At 41.1% G+C, this 23,691-nt stretch overlaps 1 protein-coding gene across 6 annotated transcripts in view; it reads right to left on the bottom strand.

Moving 5' to 3' along the window:
* The window catches only part of SFXN5 (sideroflexin 5), a 534,682-nt gene that overhangs the window by 285,104 nt on the left and 225,887 nt on the right, over positions 1-23,691 (bottom strand). For all 6 annotated transcript variants that reach the window (XM_033953624.1, XM_033953617.1, XM_033953601.1 and 3 more), the window contains one exon: positions 16,781-16,871. In XM_033953624.1, the coding sequence (XP_033809515.1) occupies positions 16,781-16,871 (91 nt within the window). The remainder of the gene's footprint in view (positions 1-16,780; positions 16,872-23,691) is intronic.

Here is a 23,691-nt window from a genome sequence, read left to right on the forward strand (position 1 = left end):
CATTATCATGGATGCATCTCAGTCTTTCCACCTCCTCTCTCAGTTCCTTTACTTCCTTCATGAGGGATTCAAGCTGAAGACAGCTTGCACATGGAACCAATCCCTGTGCCTAGGTAATATTTTCAGTCTGCACAGAGACAGAAGCTGTAATCTGAGCAGAAGCTTTGGTAACACGATATTTCCCATCTATACTGTAGTTGCAGAAAGAGCAGAAAAATCCTACCAAAGCAATGTACCTGGTTGGCTAAAGAGCCAAAAAAGCGCTACCTTGGGGTAAGCGGGAAGAAATTGCCCTCCAGGGTCACTTGTGGAGTCTGATCTCTAAGAAAGTCCTCAGAGTTCAGTCTCAAACTAAGAGGCTGAAACCAGTCTAAGGTCTCTCTTCAAGGAGCGCTTTACAGTTAAGGTGAGAGGATTCACATCCCCATGAAGTATAGTTTGGTATGACTTAACAGTTTTCCACTTACTACTCCCCAAAGTCTTGAGAAAGACCTACAAAGATCCAAAGAAGCCTTTTAGTCAACAGCTCTCTCCTCAAGCAAATATATGCAAATTATATATGCAGTTTGCATGTTGCTGTAAAAACTATCTTTAATGCTGAGCCTTTGCAACCTCTCTCTTAGAACCAGGCTTACTGAGAGAGTTAGGCACTAGGCTAGCATTCCTCCCCTCAAGTGTCACCTGTGGAGTCTGATCTCTAAGAAAGTCCTAGTTTACATCGGATAATTAAATATTAGGGAGACATCTGGTGTGAAGCAAACATAGATAAGGAATGTGCAGTGCAATAAGGGGGGGGGGTGGCATGGAATATTGCTACACCTTGGGTTTTGGCCAGGTACTAGTGACTTGGATTGGCCACCATGAGAACAAGCTACTGGGCTTGATGGACCATTGGTCTGACCCAGTAAGGCTATTCTTATGTTCACTGTAACATCAGAAACACTTTCCCCGTTTGAAAGCACTAAGTCCAGTATGACCCCATCCCACATGGGTTCCATTACCAACTGCTGGAACAATTTTCCTTGTAGAGAATCCAGGATCTCCCTACTTCTAGAAGACCCCACAATAGGGATACCCCAATCAATCATCCCTGGATGTCATACAGAGTAAGACATCCAGGGAGATTATTAGGGATTAGGCTGCCAATGGGAAGGTTTAGAAAAAAATAAGTTTAAAAAAGAGCTTTGAACTTTTTAAGGGAGAGTTCAGCATAGAGTTGGAGTAAGAACTGCAAAGGTAGATGTCCTAAGCCATATGTGAGCTGAGCTGGAGATGTCAAGGGACTACAAGCAGTTGTTTAGAATGAAGGGTCCTGGTTGGTGTGTCTGGCATGAGTGGCCAAAGAAATAAAGGCAAGCCTGAATGAAAAAATTTAAAAGCTAATACTAAAATCCAATTTAAGTGTGCAGAAATTCAAACTTGGCTTTCACACTCTTAGGAAAATATAAACTTTGACCAATTTTTGTTGATCATTTTCTTTTTTATTTGTAAAAATTTGGAATGACCTTCCATCTATAGTTAGAGTTATTTCACACTTACCCAATTTTCGTAAAGCACTGAATACATATCTTTTTCAGAAATTTACTAATGCGTAAAACTTGAGGGGGGAATGCTTTTATGCACCTGCTGTAGGGAAGAAGGCTGGTGTGACCATCCTGGTCAATAGGAAATGTGATGGGGTATTTGGTAAGTCTTAAGCTGACATTATGGGAAGATGGCTTCATGTGGATATGACCATAGGAAAATATACCCTGACCCTTCTTAATGTATATGCCCCTAATTCAATTCAGGCTGAATTTTTCAAAAAACTCCAGCACATAATTTTATCATTGGCTACACCTAATATAATTGTGGCCGGAGACTTCATTGCTGTTATGGATTTACCCCTCAACACAGCTCTGTCATCCACACACCCCTGACAACCCTCTGACATCCCCACACCCCCTCCAGACACCGCATATTCCCCCCAGCACCGCTAACATCTGCACACCCTATCCTGACACCACTCTGTTGAGAGGGGGTGTGGGATTGTCAGGGGGCTGGAGGGGATGTTGGGGCCTAGCAATTGGTAGCAGTAGGACAATTGGGTACGGCAATTGGATACAACAATTTGGAGGATGATATTTAGTAGGAAGATCCTATCAATTTGAGGTACCTGATGATTTTTTTCAGGGTTTTCAATTGCTGTCTTCTTATCTAGATGTCACTGTAGCTTGGATGTGGATGAATGGGCTTCAATTAAATATAATAAAAATGAAAATTTTGTGATTATCATCTGCTGGAAATCTTGACATACCAGTGAACTTTGTTTATGATGGAGTTTCAATTCCACTACAACAGGAAATCAAAAGTTTGGGAGTACTGTTGATTCTTCTCTATCTTTTCGGGGTCATATCGTTTCAGTAGTGAGGATGGTGTTTTTTTAAGATCCACCTGGTGCTAAGATTGCATAAGTTACTTTTACCTGAAAATTTCCATCAAGTTATGCACTTGGACTACTGTAATGCACTTTTTTTGTGGTTTACCAAAAAAGCATTGCATGCTTTACAGGTTGCCTAAAATGCTGCAGCAAGGGTGATTGATGGTCTTCCTTTCAGATGTGATATGTCAGATTTCTTTGTTTCGTTCTTTGCAAAAATCTCTGAAGATTTATTTTTTTCCAGGAAGCTTCTGGTAATTTAAGAAAGGAGAAAAGTGTATTTGTAGTATTTTATTGTAATTTTAATTGTAATTTTAATGTGTAACTGTCTGTTTTAATGTATTTGTATGTATTTTGTAAACCACATAGACCAATTGTCATTCTACCAATCGTTTTCCTTCCAACTGTCATAGAACCTGGCTGGTCTTTGTATATAGAAGAACTCTTTAGAGATTTAGGAAAATATCTTTTTCTAAATGTTGAATTTGATTCTCAGGTAAAGTGCTGTATAAAACAGAGAATTGAGAAATAAGTAACTGCAAATAAAGGGTCAGAGAACCATAAACTTAGAAAGGGCCAGTTTTGATTGAACTGGAAGCACAATGATGCATCAAGGCATGGTCAGGCAGTAAAAGGGGCTCAAATGTTACAAACTGTTCAGATGAAAGCTCTCATGCTTCCACAGTGTAGAGCTTTTTTCTTTAGCTAAGGAAGACCTTTAATTAAACAGTGCCCAGGTCCCTAATGTAATAAAATCAACATTGCAAACAATGAACCTGCAATTAGTGAGATGATTTTGGCTGGTCTGGCCAACAATTAGGCATGACAACATACATATAAAAGAACTAGAGAATTAATTAATGACTAAACAAATTAATTACAGGTCCCCAGCCACTCCTGCTGTAAGCTTAACCTCCCATTTCCTATCTCAGACTAAAAATAGAAGAAACCTGTTGGCAAAGATTTTCCAGCTGTATTTCATATTGCTTTTTTTTTTTTCAGAGTACCAACTTGTAATCTAATGCTCACCTATTCATACTGATCTGTGAGATGTACCAGAATAGGGATTATGTTTGTGTACAGTGAATAAATATTGTTAATAGAATGCCAAATCCTTTCAGGCATGAAACTGATATTCTATTTATGAAATAGTTTCATGCAGTAGCTCTATCCAAATGTAAACAGCTAAACATATTTATCTAATATTTGTTACAAAACTCAGGGGCCAATGGTGACCATGCCAATCCTAAATGTCACTCCCTAAGTCTTCCCCCCAAAATAAAACAAAGGCGTAGGCATCTGACACTATGGGCTCCTTGTACAAAACCGCGCTAGGGCCTTAACGCGCAGAATAGCGCACACTAAATTGCCGCTACCGCCTCCTTTTAAGCAGGAGGTAGATTTTTGGCTTGTGCGCGCTAAGCCGGTGAGTGCGCTAAAACGCTTAGCGCACCTTCATAAAAGAAGCTCTATGTCTTCCAGTCAAAGTACAGTTTAAACAAATCAAGACTCGACATGGAGTCATGTTTCGGCGGATACTCACCTGCATCAGGAGTCACAAATTCTTATATCATGTAAACATTAAATGATTTCAACAAATACAGGAAAACCAAATTGAAAATCTTTCACAAAGAAGCATCTTTTTTTTGCTCCTCTATGCCTTCCCCCCATTTCCAAATTCGTGCTGCTGGCGCTATATCCATTACCAATTGTTCCATTTTCTACCTGCACCATTCAGCTCTATGTGAGCTTGAGCCACATGTTGACCAAGTTCCTTTGCTCTTCTCATAAGACTGAGAGAACATGAGGAAGAATGGGCACCGAGCAGGTCAAATTTGCTGAGACTCAAATGTTGCCAAAAAAAAAAAACCCCAAAAGTCCCCACCTCACACAGAATACCTGTTCCAGAGGTGGCACTACCAACTAATCTATGGAGTATTGCATTCATTTCTGGTCTCCTTATCTCAAGAAAGATATAGGAGCACTAGAAAAGGTTCAAAGAAGAGCGACCAAGATGATAAAGGAGATGGAACTCCTCTTGTATGAGGAAAGACTAAAAAGGTTATTGCTCTTCAGCTTGGAAAAGAGACGGCTGATGGGACATATGATTGAAGTCTACAAAATCCTGAGTGGAGTAGAATGGGTACAAGTGGATCAACTTTTCACTCTGTCAAAAATTACAGACTAGGGTACACTCGATGAAGTTACAGGGAAATACTTTTAAAACCAATAGGAAGAAATATTTTTTCACTCAAAGAATAGTTAAACTCTGAAACACATTGCCAGAGATTGTGATAAAAGCAGATAGCATAGCTGGTTTTAAGAAAAGTTTGGACAAATTCCTGGAGGAAAAGTCCATAGTCTGTTATTAAAATATGGGGGACGCCTCTGCTTACCCTGGATCGGTAGCATGGAATACTGCTACTCTTTGGGTTTTGGGCAGGTACTATTGACCTGGATTAGCCATTGTGAGAACGGGCTACTGGGCTTGATGGACCTTTGGTCTGACCCAGTAAGGCTATTCTTATGTTGTTATGGAGCAACTATGAGAGAGGGTTAAGAAACTGAGGAGAAGGATGAAAGATGGTTGGAAGTGGAACAACACGACAGTGAAGGCTGGATGATGGGGGTGAGATGAGAATGAGGATTATTTGGCATTAGCTGGGATGGAGCTGGAGAGTGTGATGAAAAAGCAGCTGGGATAGAGAATGTATGGGGAAAGATGGGTTAGGGAAAGAGAAAATGAATTGGGGATGGTCTATTTTGGTTACACATATTATACTAAATGAGGTTTCACAACTAGGCTGGCCGTATTAGAGAGGGGATTTCTAAGGACAGCTGTACCATTGGAGGAGGACTCCCAGCTCCTGCAGAGTGTGCTGTCTGCTTTATCCAGCAATTATCTTGTCTTTCATGCTAAATTTTCTTTGCTAGCATGCCCCCCATTAGAAAGAAGATCACTGACTTAAAGGGTGATATCATTAACAAGGCATCTACTACATATGGCATAGGCAGCGGAACACTTTTTTGTTTGGGGAGGGCCCAAAAGCTCCACCCCAGACTGCCCAAGCTCCGCCCCAAATCTACCCATGCCCTGCTCCAGACCCCACCTTCATAATAATAGTACCAATTGAAAATGCCATTTCCTCCTTTAATTTTTCACATACACACAATATCTTATTAACAATACATAATGGTAACCACAAAATGAAACTACACAAAGCACATTCTTTTCCCCTCCCTACCACTGCACTGTGCAACATCTCCCTCTCTCTCACTGTCCACCATCTCTCTCTCTCTCATTCCCTCCCTTGCTACAAAGGGAGTGTGGAAAAAGAGAGAGAGAGGGATCCAGGGCGCATCTCTCCGACCCCCTCTATTGCCACATCCAACATTTCTCCCCCTCTTTTTCCCCAGATTGTGTGCAGCATCTTTCACCCCTGCCCAACTAATCTATGGAGTATTGCATTCATTTCTGGTCTCCTTATCTCAAGAAAGATATAGCAGCATACCCATCATTCCTCCTTCTATCCAGCTCCATGCCACATCTCTTCCTCCATTCCCTCCACCAATATGTCCAACATTCCACCCTCTTGCATCCCTTTCATTTGTCCCACTGTTCCCTCTTGAGCACCACATCCAACATTTCTCCCTTTCATCTCTTTCTACCTCACTCCTCTCCCACCACCATGTCCAACAATTGTTTCCTTCCCTATACCCAACAATTCTTCTCTTTCTTCCTTTCCCTCACACCCATGGCTCAACAATTCTCCTTTTCTATTCCCTCCCCCAACTCAGAATCTCTTTTCCCCTCCCTCCTTCCTTCTAGTCTTTGTCCCAAGTCTGTGCTCCCTTTCTCCCTTCTGTGGCCCAAATTCATGCCCCTCCCTCCTTCCTTCCTTTGTACCCTGTTCATGCTCCCTTCCTTTCTTCTGTGTCTCAATGCACCCCTCTCCCTCCTGTGACCCAATGTGCCTCTCTCCCTCCCTCCCTCACATCTCTCCCTCCTGCCCTCATTTGAGTCCCAACATCTCTCCCTCTCCCAAGTCCTATATGCTCTCTCTCTTCCCCGAATCTGAAATGTCAACTGTTTACAGGCCAGTGTGCCTGCTGGTCGACTCTCTCAGCTGCATCTCCTCGCCACTTCTACTCCTTCCCACTGCGCGCGCGTATACCTTTAATTTCTCTTACAAGTGTAGCCATCCTGACGTCGGCCCTGGCGTCTTCCCTCCACTGCAGTCCATCCTAGCAGAAACAGAAAGTTGTCAGAGAGGGCGGGCCGCAGTGAAGGGAAGACCGCGGGGCTGACGTCAGAACGGCGCTGCACGTTTAGGAGAAATTAAAGGTATATGTGCGCACGGTGGGAAGAAGTAGAAGTCGGAGAGGGGCCGCGGCCGAGAGTGCCCCACTTCTTTCCCTGCAGGATCGCTGTAATTACTGGTAGTGGTGTACCGAGGGGGGGGGGGGCGGTCCGCCCCGGGTGCACGCCCCAAGGGGGTGCACAGCTGGCCACCCACCGGGTAATAGGCTGCCGCCGGGGAAAGGCTGCCACTGCCACCATCAGGAACAGGCCAGCGCCGAGTTATCCCTCCCTGCTTTTCTTCCCCGCGGGGCCAACCAACTCTCGCCACCCGACGTCAATTCTGACATCGGAGAGGACGTTCTGGGCCAGCCAATCGCTGCCTGGCTGGCCCAGAATGTCCTCTCCGACATTAGAATTGACGTCGGATGGTGAGAGTTGGTCGGCCCCGCGAGGAAGAAAAGCAGGGAGGGAGAACTCGGCGCTGGCCTGTTTCTGATGACGGCAGTGGCAGCCTTTCCCTGCATGTTTCCCAATGGCGGTGGCATGGAGGAGGGCAGGGAGAGAGAAAGGATGAAAGAAAGGGGGGGCAGGGAGCCAGAAAGAAAGGGGTAGGGTGAAACAAAGAAAGAAAGAAAAAAAATGGGGCACAGAAAGAGAAAAAGACAGAGAGAAAGAAAGGGGGCATGGAGAGAGAAAGAAAGAAGGGGGCAGGATGAAACAAAGAAAAAGTTGGGGGAGGGAATGAGGTCTGGATGAGAGGAAGGATACAGGAGGCTGAAAGAAGGGAAGAAATATTGGATGCACAGTCAAGAATAAAGTGCAACCAGAGACTGATGAAATTACCAAACAAAGGTAGGAAAAAATGATTTCATTTTCAATTTAGTGATCAAAATGTGTCCGTTTTGAGAATTTATATATGCTGTCTATATTATGCACTATGGCCCCCTTTACTAAACAGCAGTAGCGGTTTTTAGCGCAGGGAGCCTATGAGCGTAGAGAGAAGCGTGGGGCATTCAGCGCAGCTCCTTGCGCTAAAAAACGCTATCGCGGTTTAGTAAAAAGGAAGGGGGTATATTTGTCTATTTTTGTATAGTTGTTACTGAGGTGACATTGCATAAAGTCATTTGCCTTGACCTCTTTGAAAACCCTGGAATATAAATGATAATTAACATTTTCTCTGCGTACAGTGTGCTTTGTGTTTTTAAAATTTTATTGTAGGTAGATCATTTTGACTTGGCCACGAAGGTAAAGGAGATGGAGGTAGGGAGGGGAGCTGCTGAAAGACATCTAGTAATCCTTGCAGGCTTGACTGTGCAGGGAATTATTTTTGTAAAATCATGTTTTGTTATGTGAGTGGCATTATTTAGACTTTAATTTCTATGAATGAATAGAATGAAAATGATATAAAATTACTTGCTTGTTTTTATGTGCGTGCGCTGAAGGAAAGTGGAGAGAGAGTGGGCTGAGGATGCTGAAGGGAAATGGGAAAGAGAGAGTGGGGAGAAGATACAGATTTATAAATTGACAATTGTACAGAATATTGCTTCTTTTTATACTTTAATATAATAAGTTCAATATAAAACAATTCAAGGCTTGTGTGGATGGAATCAGATGGTTTGCAGGGTTGGGGACCGAGCTTATGGAGATTAGTCTCATTATTTGTTTATTTTTATTTGTTAATTTGTAAAGTGGTGATTGTTATGTATCAGTTTTTTCAAATTTCCATCTACTGTCTTTATATTTTGCACAGTATTAGAGGACATGTATTACTGTTTTTGTGGTGTTATGGTGTTGCATTGTATGCAGAGTCTGGTTTCTTGGCGGTTCAGTTTAATTTTTGTCTACATATTTCTATTTTTAGTTTGTGATTATTCCATATTGGGTGAGGGTGTATCTCTGTTCTGTGTGTATGAAAAGAAAATAGTTTTCAGTTGGCATTGACTGCAGGATAAATTGACTGTGCGGGATCTGGCTTGTTTAGTTTTACAATGTATGTGCTGGTGTTCTAGTGCTCACTGCAGTGTTTAAGATGCTGCCTTTTCCAAGGTACACTCGTGTTATGCAATATGTGGATTGATACTAAAAATCATATTTTTCATATAGATGGGGGGTGTCAAAAAATGATGGGCCCCGGGTGTCACATATGCTAGGTACGCCACTGATTACCGGCAATTTTGGGGGAGGCCATGGCCCCTGTGGTCCCCCGTTCCAACATCTATGACATATGGATTATCTAAAAGTCAATATAGGTGCCTATGTGTCTTTATAAAATAATCTCTCAGAAATATCCTTAATAGTACAAGCATTTTATGCACAAATTTACACCTGTTCCATAGACAGTGTAAATGCGTACATGCAACCTATGCAGAGACATGCATTTTATAAAGCACACACAACTGCACTCCAGCTTCACCCCACTGGAATGTCTATGAGCAGATCACATAAAGTATGCCTGCTCTTATTAACACACATACTTATTATATATACCCCCTGGACAATTTTATAATATCCATTTCCATATGGAAAACGTATCTTTATTAGATACTATTATAACACAACAAAGACTAGAATCTATAGGGATAACAGATAACGTCCTAAAATGGTTTACTTCATATCTCGCTGATCGCACTTCCTCTGTTAAATTTAAAAATGAAATGTCTGTATCCCATTCTTCTACGTTTGGTATCCCTCAAGGATCCATCTTATCTCCTCTTCTGTTTAATATATTTCTTTCCCCACTGTTAAGCCTTTGTCAATCTATAGGCTTTACCCCATTTGCATACGCTGATGACGTTCAACTTATTCATCCCTTAGATCCTAAATGCGATAATGAAATCAAATCCATTAATCACAAATTAGAAATAATTCATTCTTGGCTTAACACAAACAAATTGGCACTTAATATAAAGAAGACGAAAGCAGTATTATTCACTTGGAGGAACGATATAACTTTGTCAATCCCATTCATTCTTAATAACATCACACTTAATTTAATTCCATCAGTTAAGATTCTTGGTGTACTAATTGACGAAAAATTCACTTACCACGATCATATTTCTCTCACGGTTAAAAACTGTTTTTATAAATTACGCCGTATTAGATCCATATCCAAATTTCTGACCCCTAAATCTATCACAATACTAATTCATTCATTAGTAATATCGAAACTCGATTACTGCAATTCTCTCTTTCTCAACATATCATTAAAAGAAAAAAGGAGATTACAATTGATTCAAAATACTGCAATAAAATTAATCTACAATGCAAAGAAATATGATCATGTTTCTCCGTTGTTTATAGACTCTCATTGGTTACCTATTAGCCATAGAATCACATTTAAAATAATTATACTCATCTTTAAAACTTTAGCAAGCGGCGAACCTCAATTCATTTCTAGACTCTTGATACCTCATAATACACAACGTTCACTTCGCTCTTCCAACCAGAATCTTCTTTCAGTACCTTCCCTAAAAATTATCGGTACAAGAAGGGCCGACATTTTTTCGGTGACTGGTCCATTATGGTGGAACGCCATTCCCCAATACATTCGTAATGAAACAGATATTTTAATATTTAAAAAACTTTTAAAATCTTATTTATTCAGAGATGCTTTTAATGTTTAAAATATAATAAATTTAAAATTGCTGAGGTTATTACTCCCCTTTACCTATTGTTATTTCCTTATTCTACCCCAAACAAAAATTGTAACTTTTATCTTTTCCTTCCCAACTGTATGTTTGTTCAAGTTAAATGTTCTTTTGTTAAAATGTTAACCCCTTTTTATTTGATATATTTTTATGCTATGTACATCGCTTAGTGATTATAATAGGCGATTAATCAAATTGTGTTAATAAACTTGATAAACTTGATAAACTTGATAGCTTAATTGGATTAACAAAATCAATTAGTAGGAAGGTGTGGCAACACTACGAGATGGATGAGAGAAGATATGATCAAGGTCTATAAAATAAAGAATGGACATGAATCACTTGTTTACTCTTTCCAAAAATACAAGGACTAGAGGGGTGGGGGGCATGTAATGAAGCTACTAAATAGTAAATTTAAAATATTTCTTCACTAAACATGTAATTGAACTCTGAAATTCATTGCCAAAGAACCTGATAAAAACAGTTTATCAAGGTCTATAAAAGATTTGACAAAACAACAAAATCCAAATAGCACCAAAAGGTTCCACAAAAGAAATGAATCAGCAAAGCAACAAAAAATTATGGAACAGAAGATAAGATGTACCAGTTTGTAATTTAATCAGCGTCCAAATAACTTAAAAACAATCCACATAGGGTGCATACAGTCACAAGAGACCCAAGAGGATGTATAAAATAAAAATGACTCAACATGGGCCATGTTTTGGCAAAATAAAACTGCCTTCCTCAGGGGTCTTATAGGGTCCTTGGCCGTCTTAAATAAAAAAATGTAAAAGTCACAAAAAAATCAAAGTAGTGACACCAGACTACACTGGAAGCGTCTGTGCTGTGCAGTTTGTTTGTAGCCTCATGTGAAATTGGCAGGAGGGATGCCCACTCCCTCCTGCCATATCCCCCCATTGTGATTGGCAGGCGGGATGACTACTCCCTCCTGCCACACCCTCTCCATCCTGATTGTCAGGAGGGATGACCACTCCCCTCTTGCCATACCGCCCGAATCCACGACACCCCCATTGAAGACTGGCAGGAAGGATGCCCACTCTCTCCTGTCGACATCCCCCCGAACCCCTATGCCCCCACATTGAAGATTGACAATAGAGATGTCCACTCCCTCCTGCCGACACCCTCCCAAACCCCTGATGCTCACCAATGAACACTGGTAGGAAGAATGCCCATTCCCTCCTGCTGACACCTCCTAAACCACCGACACCCCCTGAACCTTGAACCCCCACCCCCATACATTTTTGAAGAAAGGCCAGCCAGTTGAAGTGTCTGTGATTAACTGTTGCAGGATTAACTGTCTGAATACCTTTATATCAGAGCCCTTAAAGGTATACTTAACTTTAGAAAAGCTGTAAAAATCTACCTTTTTGCCTAGTCACTCCCTCAACCCTTCACCAGCATCATTAAGTAATCCTATATGAAGATAGGCATTCAGACAGTTAATCCTGCGATACTTAGTCCTGGGACAGTTCATCTCGCATCATTAAGACAGTTAATCCCAGTATTCAGACAATTAATCCCGCTTGTTAATCACAGACACTTCAACCCTCGTCATTTAATCAGGAAAGTCTTTGTTAATTTAAGGAGAGTGTTAGAGTATCGCATGACGGTGTGTCAGAAGTGTCTGGGACTAGGCTGTTGGCGCCAGTCAGGTAACATGGCCCGGATGTTGGCGGAGAACAGGTATAAAAGGGGATTCTAGGATTAGTTTAATCTTGTTGTCCTAATGCAGCGGAAGGTTGGCATCATGGATTGCAGTCTCTCTTTCACTGTTATCACCCTACCATCTACACTTTTCCGCAAGAAATCAAGCAAGATATAAGCAGTCAGAAGGACCTTCTGCTTCAAGGAGCAAGTGGATTAACACATTCATCGACAAAGAAATACCAGATGCTAAAAGATCGTGTTGCTAAGGTGGATGGAAACTTTGGAAAGAGTGGAGATTCTTGTGCTTCTTCGTGCAATGGCACATTTGCCACATTCATGTCAGACATTATACAGAACGTTAGAAAGTTGATGAAACTCTTATCAATAAATTTTTGTGCGCTCAAATACAGTGTGCCTACACAGAACACTGCAGAAAGAATACTTCCGAAGCAGGCAGACGGCGGGAGGCTGGCTTCATTGTGCCTCCAGTTGCCTGAAAATTTTAAAATACAGTGGCAGGAAGCTGGTAGGTGGGGGAATCAGGAACTGGGGAGAGGTCGGATCCAGCTGAGAGAAGTGGTGGCTGGAGTTGGGAATAAGGGGACAGATGCTGCACGAGGTGGGGAGGTAGGAAGGAAAGATGCTGCACTGGCTGGGGGTTAGGAAGGGAGGGAAAGAGAGATGTTGCCAGTGGGTGAGGGAACAGGAAAAGAGAATTGTTGGATATACAGTAGGTTTGGATTGAGAGGGAAAGACTTGGTGCACATGGGGAAAGGAAGAAAGAGGAAAATTGGGCATAGAAAAAGGAGGAGAGAGGTAGAGATGCATGGGGGAGAAAAGGATGAAAGGGAGAAATGTTGGATATGGTAGTGGAGAGGAAACAGAGGGACAGATTGAAGGGGATGCAAGGTGGAGGAATATTGGACATAGTGATGGAGGGAGATATGTGGCATGGTGCTGGAGAGGGGTGATAGAAGGAGAAATGGACATGGGGCTGGTAGGAAGTGCTGAAAAATACTGCACATGCTCCAGGGGATGAGAGAGGGAGAAATATTGGATGTGGCAATAGAAGGGATGGGAGATATGCCTGGATCTCTCAAGGCAGATGGACAGTGAGAGAAAGAGAGAGAGAGAGAGAGAGAAGGAGACATGTTGCCAATAGGGGTGGAGGAATGAGGAAGTAAAATTGGACTCATGGAGGGACAGAGAGAGATGTTGATTGGGGAAGGGAATGAGGTCAGGAGGAGATGAAGCATGCAGGAGGCAGAAATAAATAAATATTGGATGCACAGTCAGAAGGAAGTGTAACCAGAGACCCATGAAATCACCAGACAACAAGGGTAGGAAAAATGATTTTATTTTCAATTTAGTGATCGAAATATGTCCGTTTTGAGAATTTATATCTGTTGTCTATATTTTGCACAATATTTGTCTATTTTTCTGTAGTTGTTATGGAGGTGACATTGTATATTTTAAAATCATCTGCCTCGAATATAAATTATAAAGATTTTCTCTGTGTACCATGTGCTTTGTTTTTTTAAAAAATTTTTGTGGTTACCATTATGTATTAAGATTATATTGAGTGTATATGAAAAATGGATGGAAGAAATTGAATTACAATTAGTACTATTATTATGGGGGTGAGGGTCCGGGTGGGGTCTGGGGCAGAGCTTGGGTGGGGTTACTCGGTTGATATTTGTTAGGGGGTGCTTGGCTTGAAGAAGTTGAGAAACACTGGCTTAGAGCCACTGGGGGCCATGGAGCCGGGGGTGCCTGAGCAGGTGTTGACTGAAGTTGAAGCCCAGATGGAACCGGACAAGAGCCACGAATAGGACCTGGAGGTGTGCTGTTCTCTAAAAGCCAGCAAGGATTAATGCTTGATTTTAAAGAAACTTTGCAACCTGTGTTTTACCTGAAGGAAACAGACTGTGTATAATGTGCTGGTAACTCTTGCTAAGGACTGAGAGTTACAAAACCTTGGAGAAAATAGTGAAAGTTTTTTCTTTTTGCTAACCTTTGTTTTCCCCTGTGTGAAGTGGGGGGTTGGGCAAGCAGAAGCCCATAGTGGAAGAGAGTGGGGTAGCTCTGTGTTCTTCTTGTGGTGGGAACGAGGGAATTTATAATTGAATAATTCCAATGCATAGAGCACTCTCTGGCCAGCAGACAACCCGCTGGTGACCAGTGTCCAAACACTGGTACAGGCTTTGCCAGAACCTGTGCAAGCCTGACTACAAATTAACAAGAAACTGTTTCTTCACTGTTATATGAATGAACTGTTGCTGAAGTAAACTAGAGACTTGTTGAAGCCAAGGACTGTTTAAAGCAACAAAGCTTAATCTGATTGAAAGGTGTTTAAACTTTGGTGGGGATTTTGCCCATGGCTGTGGACAAAAGCAGGGCTGGATTGTGTATGAACTGCTAATGCTGAAAGACTCTTTTGAGAGCTAGTTTCCTGTTTGTTTCTCTGAAAAGCTATTTCATTGGAAGGAGCATTCTGACAACTTTGTTTTTGGATTCTACTTTGCTGATGAACTGTGCATTGTAGCATGTGAGCCAGAAGTCTTCTTTTTTTTTTCTTTTTGCTGAGAATAATCAGTACCGAACTGTACTAAAGGTAGTGTGTCTGTGAAGTTTATGCTCACTTGCCTCCTGACATTCCTGTGTGGTCCAAATTGGCCTATAGGTAAACAAAAGTCCTGTCACAGGTATCTCCAAGAGCCGCTGCCCTGAAGATGCCTGTGACAACTGGTAATTTATTCAATAGTGACATTCCAGCTCTAGAAAACAAATCAACTGCACAAACAGAAGGTGTAGTTAACAAGTTCTGTATATCTTATCTCAGCACCCTAAGTGGATAGCAAGGCCTCAAAATACAAGCCACAATGGGGTTTTTATACAAAAAAAGCTGTTTACTACATAACTGCATGAAAAAATTGATGGACTCAAATGATCCGATTATGAAAAAATGGGAGAGACTACCAAATGCTGAATAAGCTTATGTCTTCCTTTATTTGATGGCTCGTTTAAATATAATTTATACATTGAAGAGGAGTGTTCTTAATTTGATTATTTTATACAGGCAACATAGGCCTTTGTAAAACAGGCACCCAAAACTGACCTCAGTAATGCACAAGTTTACCCATGCTCAAAAATGGTATAAATGTGTAAATATTCTATATGGATGGACAAAAGTATTTTATAAAATATGTGCAGACATTACAACTCTACCCATGCTCCTCCAAAAGTTCAGCCGCAAGATTACCTACACATAGGGCTCCTTTTATCAAGCCACACTAGCGAGGTTAGTGCGGATATTTCATCACGCGCTAACCCCTGCAGCCGGCTAAAAAACTAACGCCTGCTCAATGCAGGCATTAGCGGCTAGCACGGCAGGCGGTTTTAAAGCGCGTTAAACCCCTACCGCAGCTTGATAAAAGGACCCCATAGTATATGCCAGGCTTATTGTGAGACATGCACTGGCGTCTCACAGTAAATCTGCCTTTTTTTTTGCACACATATACCTTGCGCTAAAAAAATATTTCCTATTTTTCTGGAAGTGGACATGATTAGGGGCAAAGAGTGTGTGTTACAGCACTAATCATCGCATAAGGCATTGCCACACACTAATTGATTAACATGGTGTTAAAGCCCCTACCAATACAAAATAAGTATTGGTAGGGGCTCACATGGTAACTTTTATTAATGCATATACTATAATATTAAAAATATTATAGTATATAATCTATATACTGATCTCTCCATTGTGAGGTCCGAAGGTAATTTACTTTCTAGTTTAGAAGTTACATTTTTTGAATATTTTTGATTTTTGAGAACTGTTATATTTTTTGTTTTGTTTATTTTCAGTTATTTCCTCCTGATGACGCAAATTAAAGTGAAACACGATCGGTGTAGAGGAAATGTTGGATTGTTTTCACGTTAAGGAGTTCTAGCTACATGTTGAATTTGATAAGCTTTTAACGGTGGATTTGGGGACTCACTCATTTTATGTTACCAATTCTAAACCAACTACATAAGAAGTACTTCATTGCACGACTCCCAGTACCGATGAGCAGATCTCAAGGACACTTTTGATTATCTTGAGACGACATATTTGATAGTGGAGATTTTCATGTTTTTCATCAATCATATTCAGCTAAGTATTCATCTATATATCTTCACCACTACAAATTTGCTTGAACAACTTAAATTTAACTAAATGTTTAGGGTTGGTAGGTAGGTGAGTGCAATGATGCAATGTTAATACATCTTCATTCTATTAACCTGTTGGTTTTGAATAAGATATTACACTGAGCACTCTATAATTATTTTTAATATTATAGTATATACTTTAAATAATTTAATTCACTTTATTTGTTATATTATTAAGTAGGTGAATAGATTTATAAAAAAAATTTTCTCCCATTTATTTAAACTTTAACTTTTATTAATGGCCATATGCCATTGGCGAAATTAATATGTGCCATTTCCAGCTGCAGCACAACTGGCCTTAGCACGCAGGAGAGACATGAGTAAGTGGCATGCTAAGGCTACTTATGCCGCAGCTTTAGTAAAAAAGATCCCACAGTTTCATATAGCAGTTTCTGTGTATATATTGTACGCAATCACACAATGTTATAAAAGCCTTGTCTGTGTGTAAAACAGGCTTTATGTGCAGAAAAAGCTTAATAAAATTACCTCCATTACATGTTATTTTACCTTATATATGTGTATCTTTTTTCTTACCTACAGCAGGGAACGGCACAAACCTTTGGATCAAGAGACGGGTAGATGGAGAGAATGTGTTCGCTTTCTGAACCAGAACATTTAGGCCCACCTTGAGGTAAGAAAAAAGAGAAAAAAAAGGAAGCATCAAGCTGTGCAGCACTGCTCAAATCTCTTCTTTCAGCTCCAAGTAGATGTTCCAAGTAGTTTCATTCATAAGTTTGGATTTTACCTTCTGAAATAAGAACAGTTCGTTCAGTCAAATATCTGGCCTAGATTTTCAGCTGACATTTTGCATCTATGTGGCCAATTCTGCCACCTAAGGCAATTTAACCAAGCTACAATCTCCACATGGAACCCCAAAGTAGGGTTACCAGATTTCCTCTTTAAAAAGAGGACACCTGGCCTTCCCCCGTTCCGCCTCCAGCCCTGCCCTCACAGGAACCTTGTATCTCCTTCCCCCGAGCTCAGGGCTGCGTTCGGAGGACCTCTGTGCACGTGCGGACGTCGGCGCAGTGTCACATGCATGCGTGTGATGTCATCACATTGATGTCATCACATTGATGTCACATTGAGACCCTCCAGACATAGCCCCGACCTCAGGGCCTTCCAAAACCAGACAAACTAAGAGGTTGAACAAATCTCTCTGGGAACCCGGACAGTCCCCTAAAAAAGAGGACATTTCCAGGTTTTTCCCAGACATCTGGTAACCCTAGCCCAAAGTAAAAATAGCCTCCCCACTCCAACATTGCATTTTTTTCTGTCCTTTCAATGAACTATTTACTTTTAGATCAGGTCTCATCTTAACAATTACTCTTAGACTAACGTCTTCATAAAAATTGTTCTTCCCTAATTGTTCTTCTATTTTAATTGTTTATTTTAAATCAAATGTAATTTAACCTTTCATTCTTTACGTATCTTTGATGTAACTATGGATAAAACTGTATGTTTATGGTTTTAAACTGTTTTCTTTGTCCCCCCCAAAATTATTATTGTTATACGCATTGAAAATACTTGATATTGCGTGTAAATCAAAATCTCAATAAACTTGAAACTTGAACTCTTGTTTTTTGGGTTTTTTTATAATTCTTTATTGATTTTTAAACAAGAACAGTGTTATATAAATAAAAGAACAGTATATTATTTCATTCAGTCATAACACTAATATCTATATAGATAACAGAACTATCATTCAATAATTACATTTTGCATATAGTAATAGCATAAGAATATAATATAAAATGAAACCAAGTTACCTAAAATATCATTATCAATAATTCCTCCCAACCACCCAACCCCCCACACTCCCTGGATGTGTAAAGATAAATAAACCAAGAAAAAAGTAAGACAAAATACAGTATTATATTTGTACAAATGTAGTCAATGGGCACCAAATTTTATTGAATATTCCACTAAGTCCCCTACACTCCGCATTAATTCTTTCATATTTGTATATACCTTGTTTCCCCGATGATAAGGCAGGGCCATCAAATAAGACAGCCCCCCCTTTTTAGAAAAAAATGTAAAATAAGGCACCCCCCCCGCAAATAAGCCACCCACCGATACCTGCGCTTACCCGAATCGGGTGGTACGGTGGGTGACTCCGTGTGGTCCCTCCATCTACCGTATTTGCCTCCATGGCTGCGTGCAGCGCCTCGTCATGAAGTGAAGAGGAGGAAGTGACAGGACTGCAGCGCGCGCACGTGACTCCGCGCAAGGAAACACAGGCAGCTTCCCTCATCCCTCCCTAACGGAGACTGCAGGAGTTTGTTCACGGCCAGAACATCCAATACAGGTAATAAAATTCTGGTTTTTTTCAACAATAACTGTGTACTGTAGTCTTCTTCATGGGTAAATAAGGCATCCCCCCGAAAATAAGCCCTAGAGCATATTTTGGCCTTCCAAAAAAAATAAGACAGTGTCTTACCATCAGGGAAACACAGTAGTACACACATTCACCCACCAGAAAGTATAATTTATTCTATCATGATTCTTCCAATTACTTGTAATCAATTGAATGGCTATACCTTTAAGAATTAAAAATAGATGACTTTTATACTTATCTAACTCTGACAGTTTTAACAATCCTCACTCAAAGCCACAAACTCATTCTTCTATTTCTTCCCTTCAAAAATATCAGCCTAGTACTGGAAGAGTGGAGCCAATGTGATGCTGATTTTTAAAAAAGGGTTCCGGAGGTGATCTGGAAAATTATAGACCGGCGAGTCCGAGGTCAGTGCTGGTCAAAATGGTAGAGACTATTATAAGAAACAAAATGACAGAACATACATACACATAAGCACAGATTAATGAGAGAAAAACAACATGGATTTAGTCAAGGGAAATCTTGCCTACCAATCTACTGCATTACTTTAAAGGGGTTAATGAACATGTAGATAAAGGTGAGCTGGTTGATATTATGCATTTGGATTTTCAAAAGGCAAATGACAAAGTACCTCATGAGGAAATTAGAAAGTCATGGGATAGGAGGTAATAGTATTATGGATTAAGAACTGGTTGAAAGACAGAAAACAGAGAGCAGGTTTAAATGGTTCAATATTCTTGGTGGAGAAGGATAAAAAGTGAGGTTCCCAAGGGGGTCTGTGCCGGGGCTGTTGCTTTATAACATATTTATCAATGATCTAGAAATGGGAATAACTAGTGAGATAATTAAATTTGCTGATTGCACAAAGTTGTCAAAGTTGTTAAATCACAAGAGGACTGTGAAAAATTGCAAGAGGACCTTATGAGACTGGGCGTCAAAATGGCAGATGGCTTTTAATGGGAGCAAGTGCAAAGTGATGATGTGGAAAAGAGGAACCCGAACTATAGCTACATGATGTTGGGTTCTATGTTAGGAGTCACTGCCCAGGAAAAGGATCTAGGTATCATTGTTGAGGATACATCAAAACCCTCGGCTCAAAGTGTGGCAATGGCTAACAAAGCAAATAGAATGTTAGGAATTATCAAGAAAGGAATGGAAAACAAAGATGAAAATGTTATAATGCCCTTGTAACGCTCTATGGTACAGCCGCATCTGAAATACTGTATGCAATTCTTGTTGCCGTATCTCAAAAACGATATAGCAGAATTAGAAAAGGTAATGAGAAGAGCAACAAAAATGATAAAAGGAATGGTATGACTTCCCTATGAGGAAAGGCTAAAGTGGCTAGGCCTCTTCAGCTTGGAGAAAAAGAAATGGCTCAGGGGTGATATGATAATGGTCTATAAAATACTGAGTGGAGTGGAAAGGGTAAATGTGAATTGCTTGTTCACTCTTTCCAAAAATACTAAGACTAGGGGGCATGCGATGAAGTAGAAAATTTAAAACAAACAAAAATATTTCTTCACACAACGTGTAATTAAACTCTGGAATTCATTGCTGGAGAATGTGGTGAAATCAGTTAGCTTAGCGTGGTTTAAGGTTTGGATAATTTTCTAAAAGAGAAGTCCATAGGCCATTATTGAGATGGCTTGGGGAAATCCATTGCTTATTTCTAGGATAAGCAGCATAAACTCTGATTTACTACTTGGGATCTAGCTAGGTACTTGGACAAGAGAACATCTTAATCCAGCAGACTTCTGGTCACACTACACTCTCATCTCCGATTCCAACGTAGACCCCAACTTCCACCTAAATTGGGAAAAATTTAGCGACCAGGTTCTTAACACCACTGTCCCTCTTAAACTTTGCTCGAAAACTCTTCGCCCCTCAAACAGCTGGTTTGACGCGGACCTCCTGACCATAAAACGAGAAGTCCGGAAACTTGAAAGAATCTGGCGTAAATCAGGGACTGATTTAGACAGACTTACCTGGCGACTGAAAGTCAAAGAATACAAAAAACAGATCATCGATAAGCACAGTAAACACTACTCCCAACTAATAAACTCCCCTTCTCTAAACAGCAAAGCACTTTTTAGACTAGTTAACTCCCTATTCGACATAGACTCTCACAAACGCCCCACCTCCGACCTCCCTCTCTCCGCAATCACTCTAGCCGACCACTTCGCGAACAAAATCCACACTCTAAAACTGTCTCTTTCAGCTCACAGCCCCGATCCCCCACTCAACCTACACGCAGCAGATACAGAAGGTTCAATAGCTGACATGTCCTGGACCTCCTTTGAAAATCCTGACTGGAATCTATTCCTCGAACTTTATTCTAAATACGCCAATTCCAACTGCCTATTAGACACTTGTCCTCCCACCATCATGAAATGCGCCCCCCCCATCATTCAAAGCAGAACTCTTCAATTGGGTATCTCTATGCCTGTCCACTGGACACTTCCCGTCCGAACTTGGCCACATCCTCATTTCCCCTATCCCTAAACAACCCAAGGAGCCAATCTCTTCCATCACCAACTACAGACCCATCGCCAACATACCACTCTTCCAAAAACTCATGGAAGGTCTTGTCAACAACAACCTTACGAATTACCTCGACAAGTTCAATATTCTTCATGACTCCCAGTCCGGTTTCCGCCCAAATCATAGCACCGAAACCGTCCTAGCTGCCCTGACAAATTACCTCCTCCACCTGTTCTCACTGGGTAAAAGCGCCCTGATACTTCAATTCGATCTGAGCAGTGCCTTCGACCTGGTCGACCACGACATTATGCTCAACTGCCTTGACTCCATCGGCATCTCCGGACAGGTAATAGATTGGTTCACAGGCTTCCTAACCAACCGTACCTACCAGGTCCACAGTAATGGAGCCTTTTCCCACCACTGGCGTAACCCTTGTGGAGTCCCACAAGGCTCTCCCCTATCCCCCTCCCTATTCAATATTTACTTGACCCCTCTGGCACGAAGCCTAGCAAACTCAAACCTAAAATCGTTCATATATGCAGATGACATCACCATCATTGTTCCCATTACCTCACTCACTCTAGAAATGGAAAAACTCATCGCATCTATCCTCACCAAGTTAGAACTGTGGACCTCAAAACTCAAATTAAAATTGAACTCTGAAAAAACCAAAATCTTCCTAGCGAGTCCCAACCATAAATTAACAAACACTTCCCTCAGATTGAATGGGCTAGATTACCCTATCCTACCCACCATAAAAATCCTTGGAGTCATCCTGGACCGCACCCTAACCTTCGATGACCATACCAGTGCCCAGGTGAAAAAATGTTTCTGTACCCTCTGGAAACTGCGCACCATCAAACACTACTTTGACCACCAAGCCTTCCGTCTACTCGTTCAATCTCTGGTATTAAGCATATTAGACTTCTGCAACATTATTTACCTGGGATCCTATAAAAATACCATCAAACGTCTTAGAACAGTCCAAAATGCGGCCGTCCGCCTCATCTACGATCTCAAAAAATACGACCATGTTAGCCCCTACTACACCAAACTCCATTGGCTTCCAGTAGAGGCAAGGATCATCTTTAAGTTCGCCTGCCTCTGTTTCAAAACTCTAACAGGATCTTCCCCAATCTACTTGTCTGAGCACCTTGAAATAGCAGGCCCCTCTCGCACACGAAACGCCCACCTATTCACCTTTCCCTCCCTAAAAGGCTGCCTCTACAAGAGATTCATTGAAAGAACCCTAGCATTCCAAGCGGGCAAATGGAACAATTGCCTTACCGCCCTCATCTCCAACTCCCCGCCTTACCACCTGTTCAGGAAGTCACTAAAAACCTACCTCTTCGACAAATTCCGCTAACGCTGCCTTCCCTCCTTCCCTGCACCCTCCTGACCCCGATATGCCTCCATTCCCTCTGACTACGCCCCCCTCCCAAGCCACTATGGCCTCTCTTACTCAATCTCTGTTTTATCTAATTGCCCTGCCTTTTCATTGCCTCACATTTAACATCACTGTAAATGTATCACCGCTATAACATGTAACATCGCTGTATACGTACAGTCTCTTCTTTAGTATATGCCTTTTTATTACTGCTATTTATGTAACATCTCTGTAAATGTAACAACACTGTAATATGTATCATCGCTGTATATGTACAGTCTCTTCTATTGTTAACCGCATTGAACTTCCATGGTATTGCGGTATACAAGAATAAAGTTATTATTATTATTATTATTACCTGGGTTGGCCACTGTTGAAAACAGGACACTGGCTTGATGGGCCTTCGGTTTGTCCCAGTATGGTAATTCATATGTTCTTATGTTCTCTCCTCCTGCTACTCTGTAGTCCATTTCTCCTTAGACAAGTTGAAATATATGTTGGGTCAAATATTAAGTCCCATGATTCTCCTTATTTTTTAGATGGTGGCAATAGGGTTTCAGTGTTCTTGTCCCTTTATAGTAGTACAGGAGATGTAACTCTCTTTAGTGTTTCTCTGTATTCTCTGAATGGCGCTGGGTGGGTATATTATCTCCTGCTACTTAAGGTAGTAAGCACTCACAGTCTCCACCATCTCTAGCTTCAAGCCCCTTCCCCATTTGGGACTCTCAGAAATCAACTTCATATTGCATTCTCTCTATTAACTGGCTGAAACTTCCCTATTGTTTCCATCTTTCCAGTGCCTCTAATCAGTCCAAATCAGATAACTCCAAAACCTTCTACCTCACAAAGGATCTTGGGACCCCAAATTCCCACCAGTAAATTGCTTTTCATTACAATCCGTGTTCTGACAGATATAAATCTTCGTTCCTATGGAACTCCCACATCAGGCTTCAAAATGTGTCACTCTCGCTAGGATATGTGCCTGCATGAGCTTTGTCTGCAGCAAGGATATCTGCATCCTAGCTCAATAAGGGTACTGGCATCAGGTGGAATTCCATCTCTCTGATGGAGGTGTTAGTGGATAGAGATGCCAAGTTATCCAGTTCCAGGCTGAAGGTTTTGGGACAGTCCTGGATTTCTAATCACCCCATCCTAATGCATTATGGGACTTGCAGCACTGTTTTCAAAGGGCAGGATCAGGCATTGCAAATCCCGAACTTCTTTAGAATGTAAGTT

Source organism: Geotrypetes seraphini, chromosome 1 (genome assembly GCF_902459505.1).
Source record: "Geotrypetes seraphini chromosome 1, aGeoSer1.1, whole genome shotgun sequence".
NCBI lineage: Eukaryota > Metazoa > Chordata > Amphibia > Gymnophiona > Dermophiidae > Geotrypetes > Geotrypetes seraphini.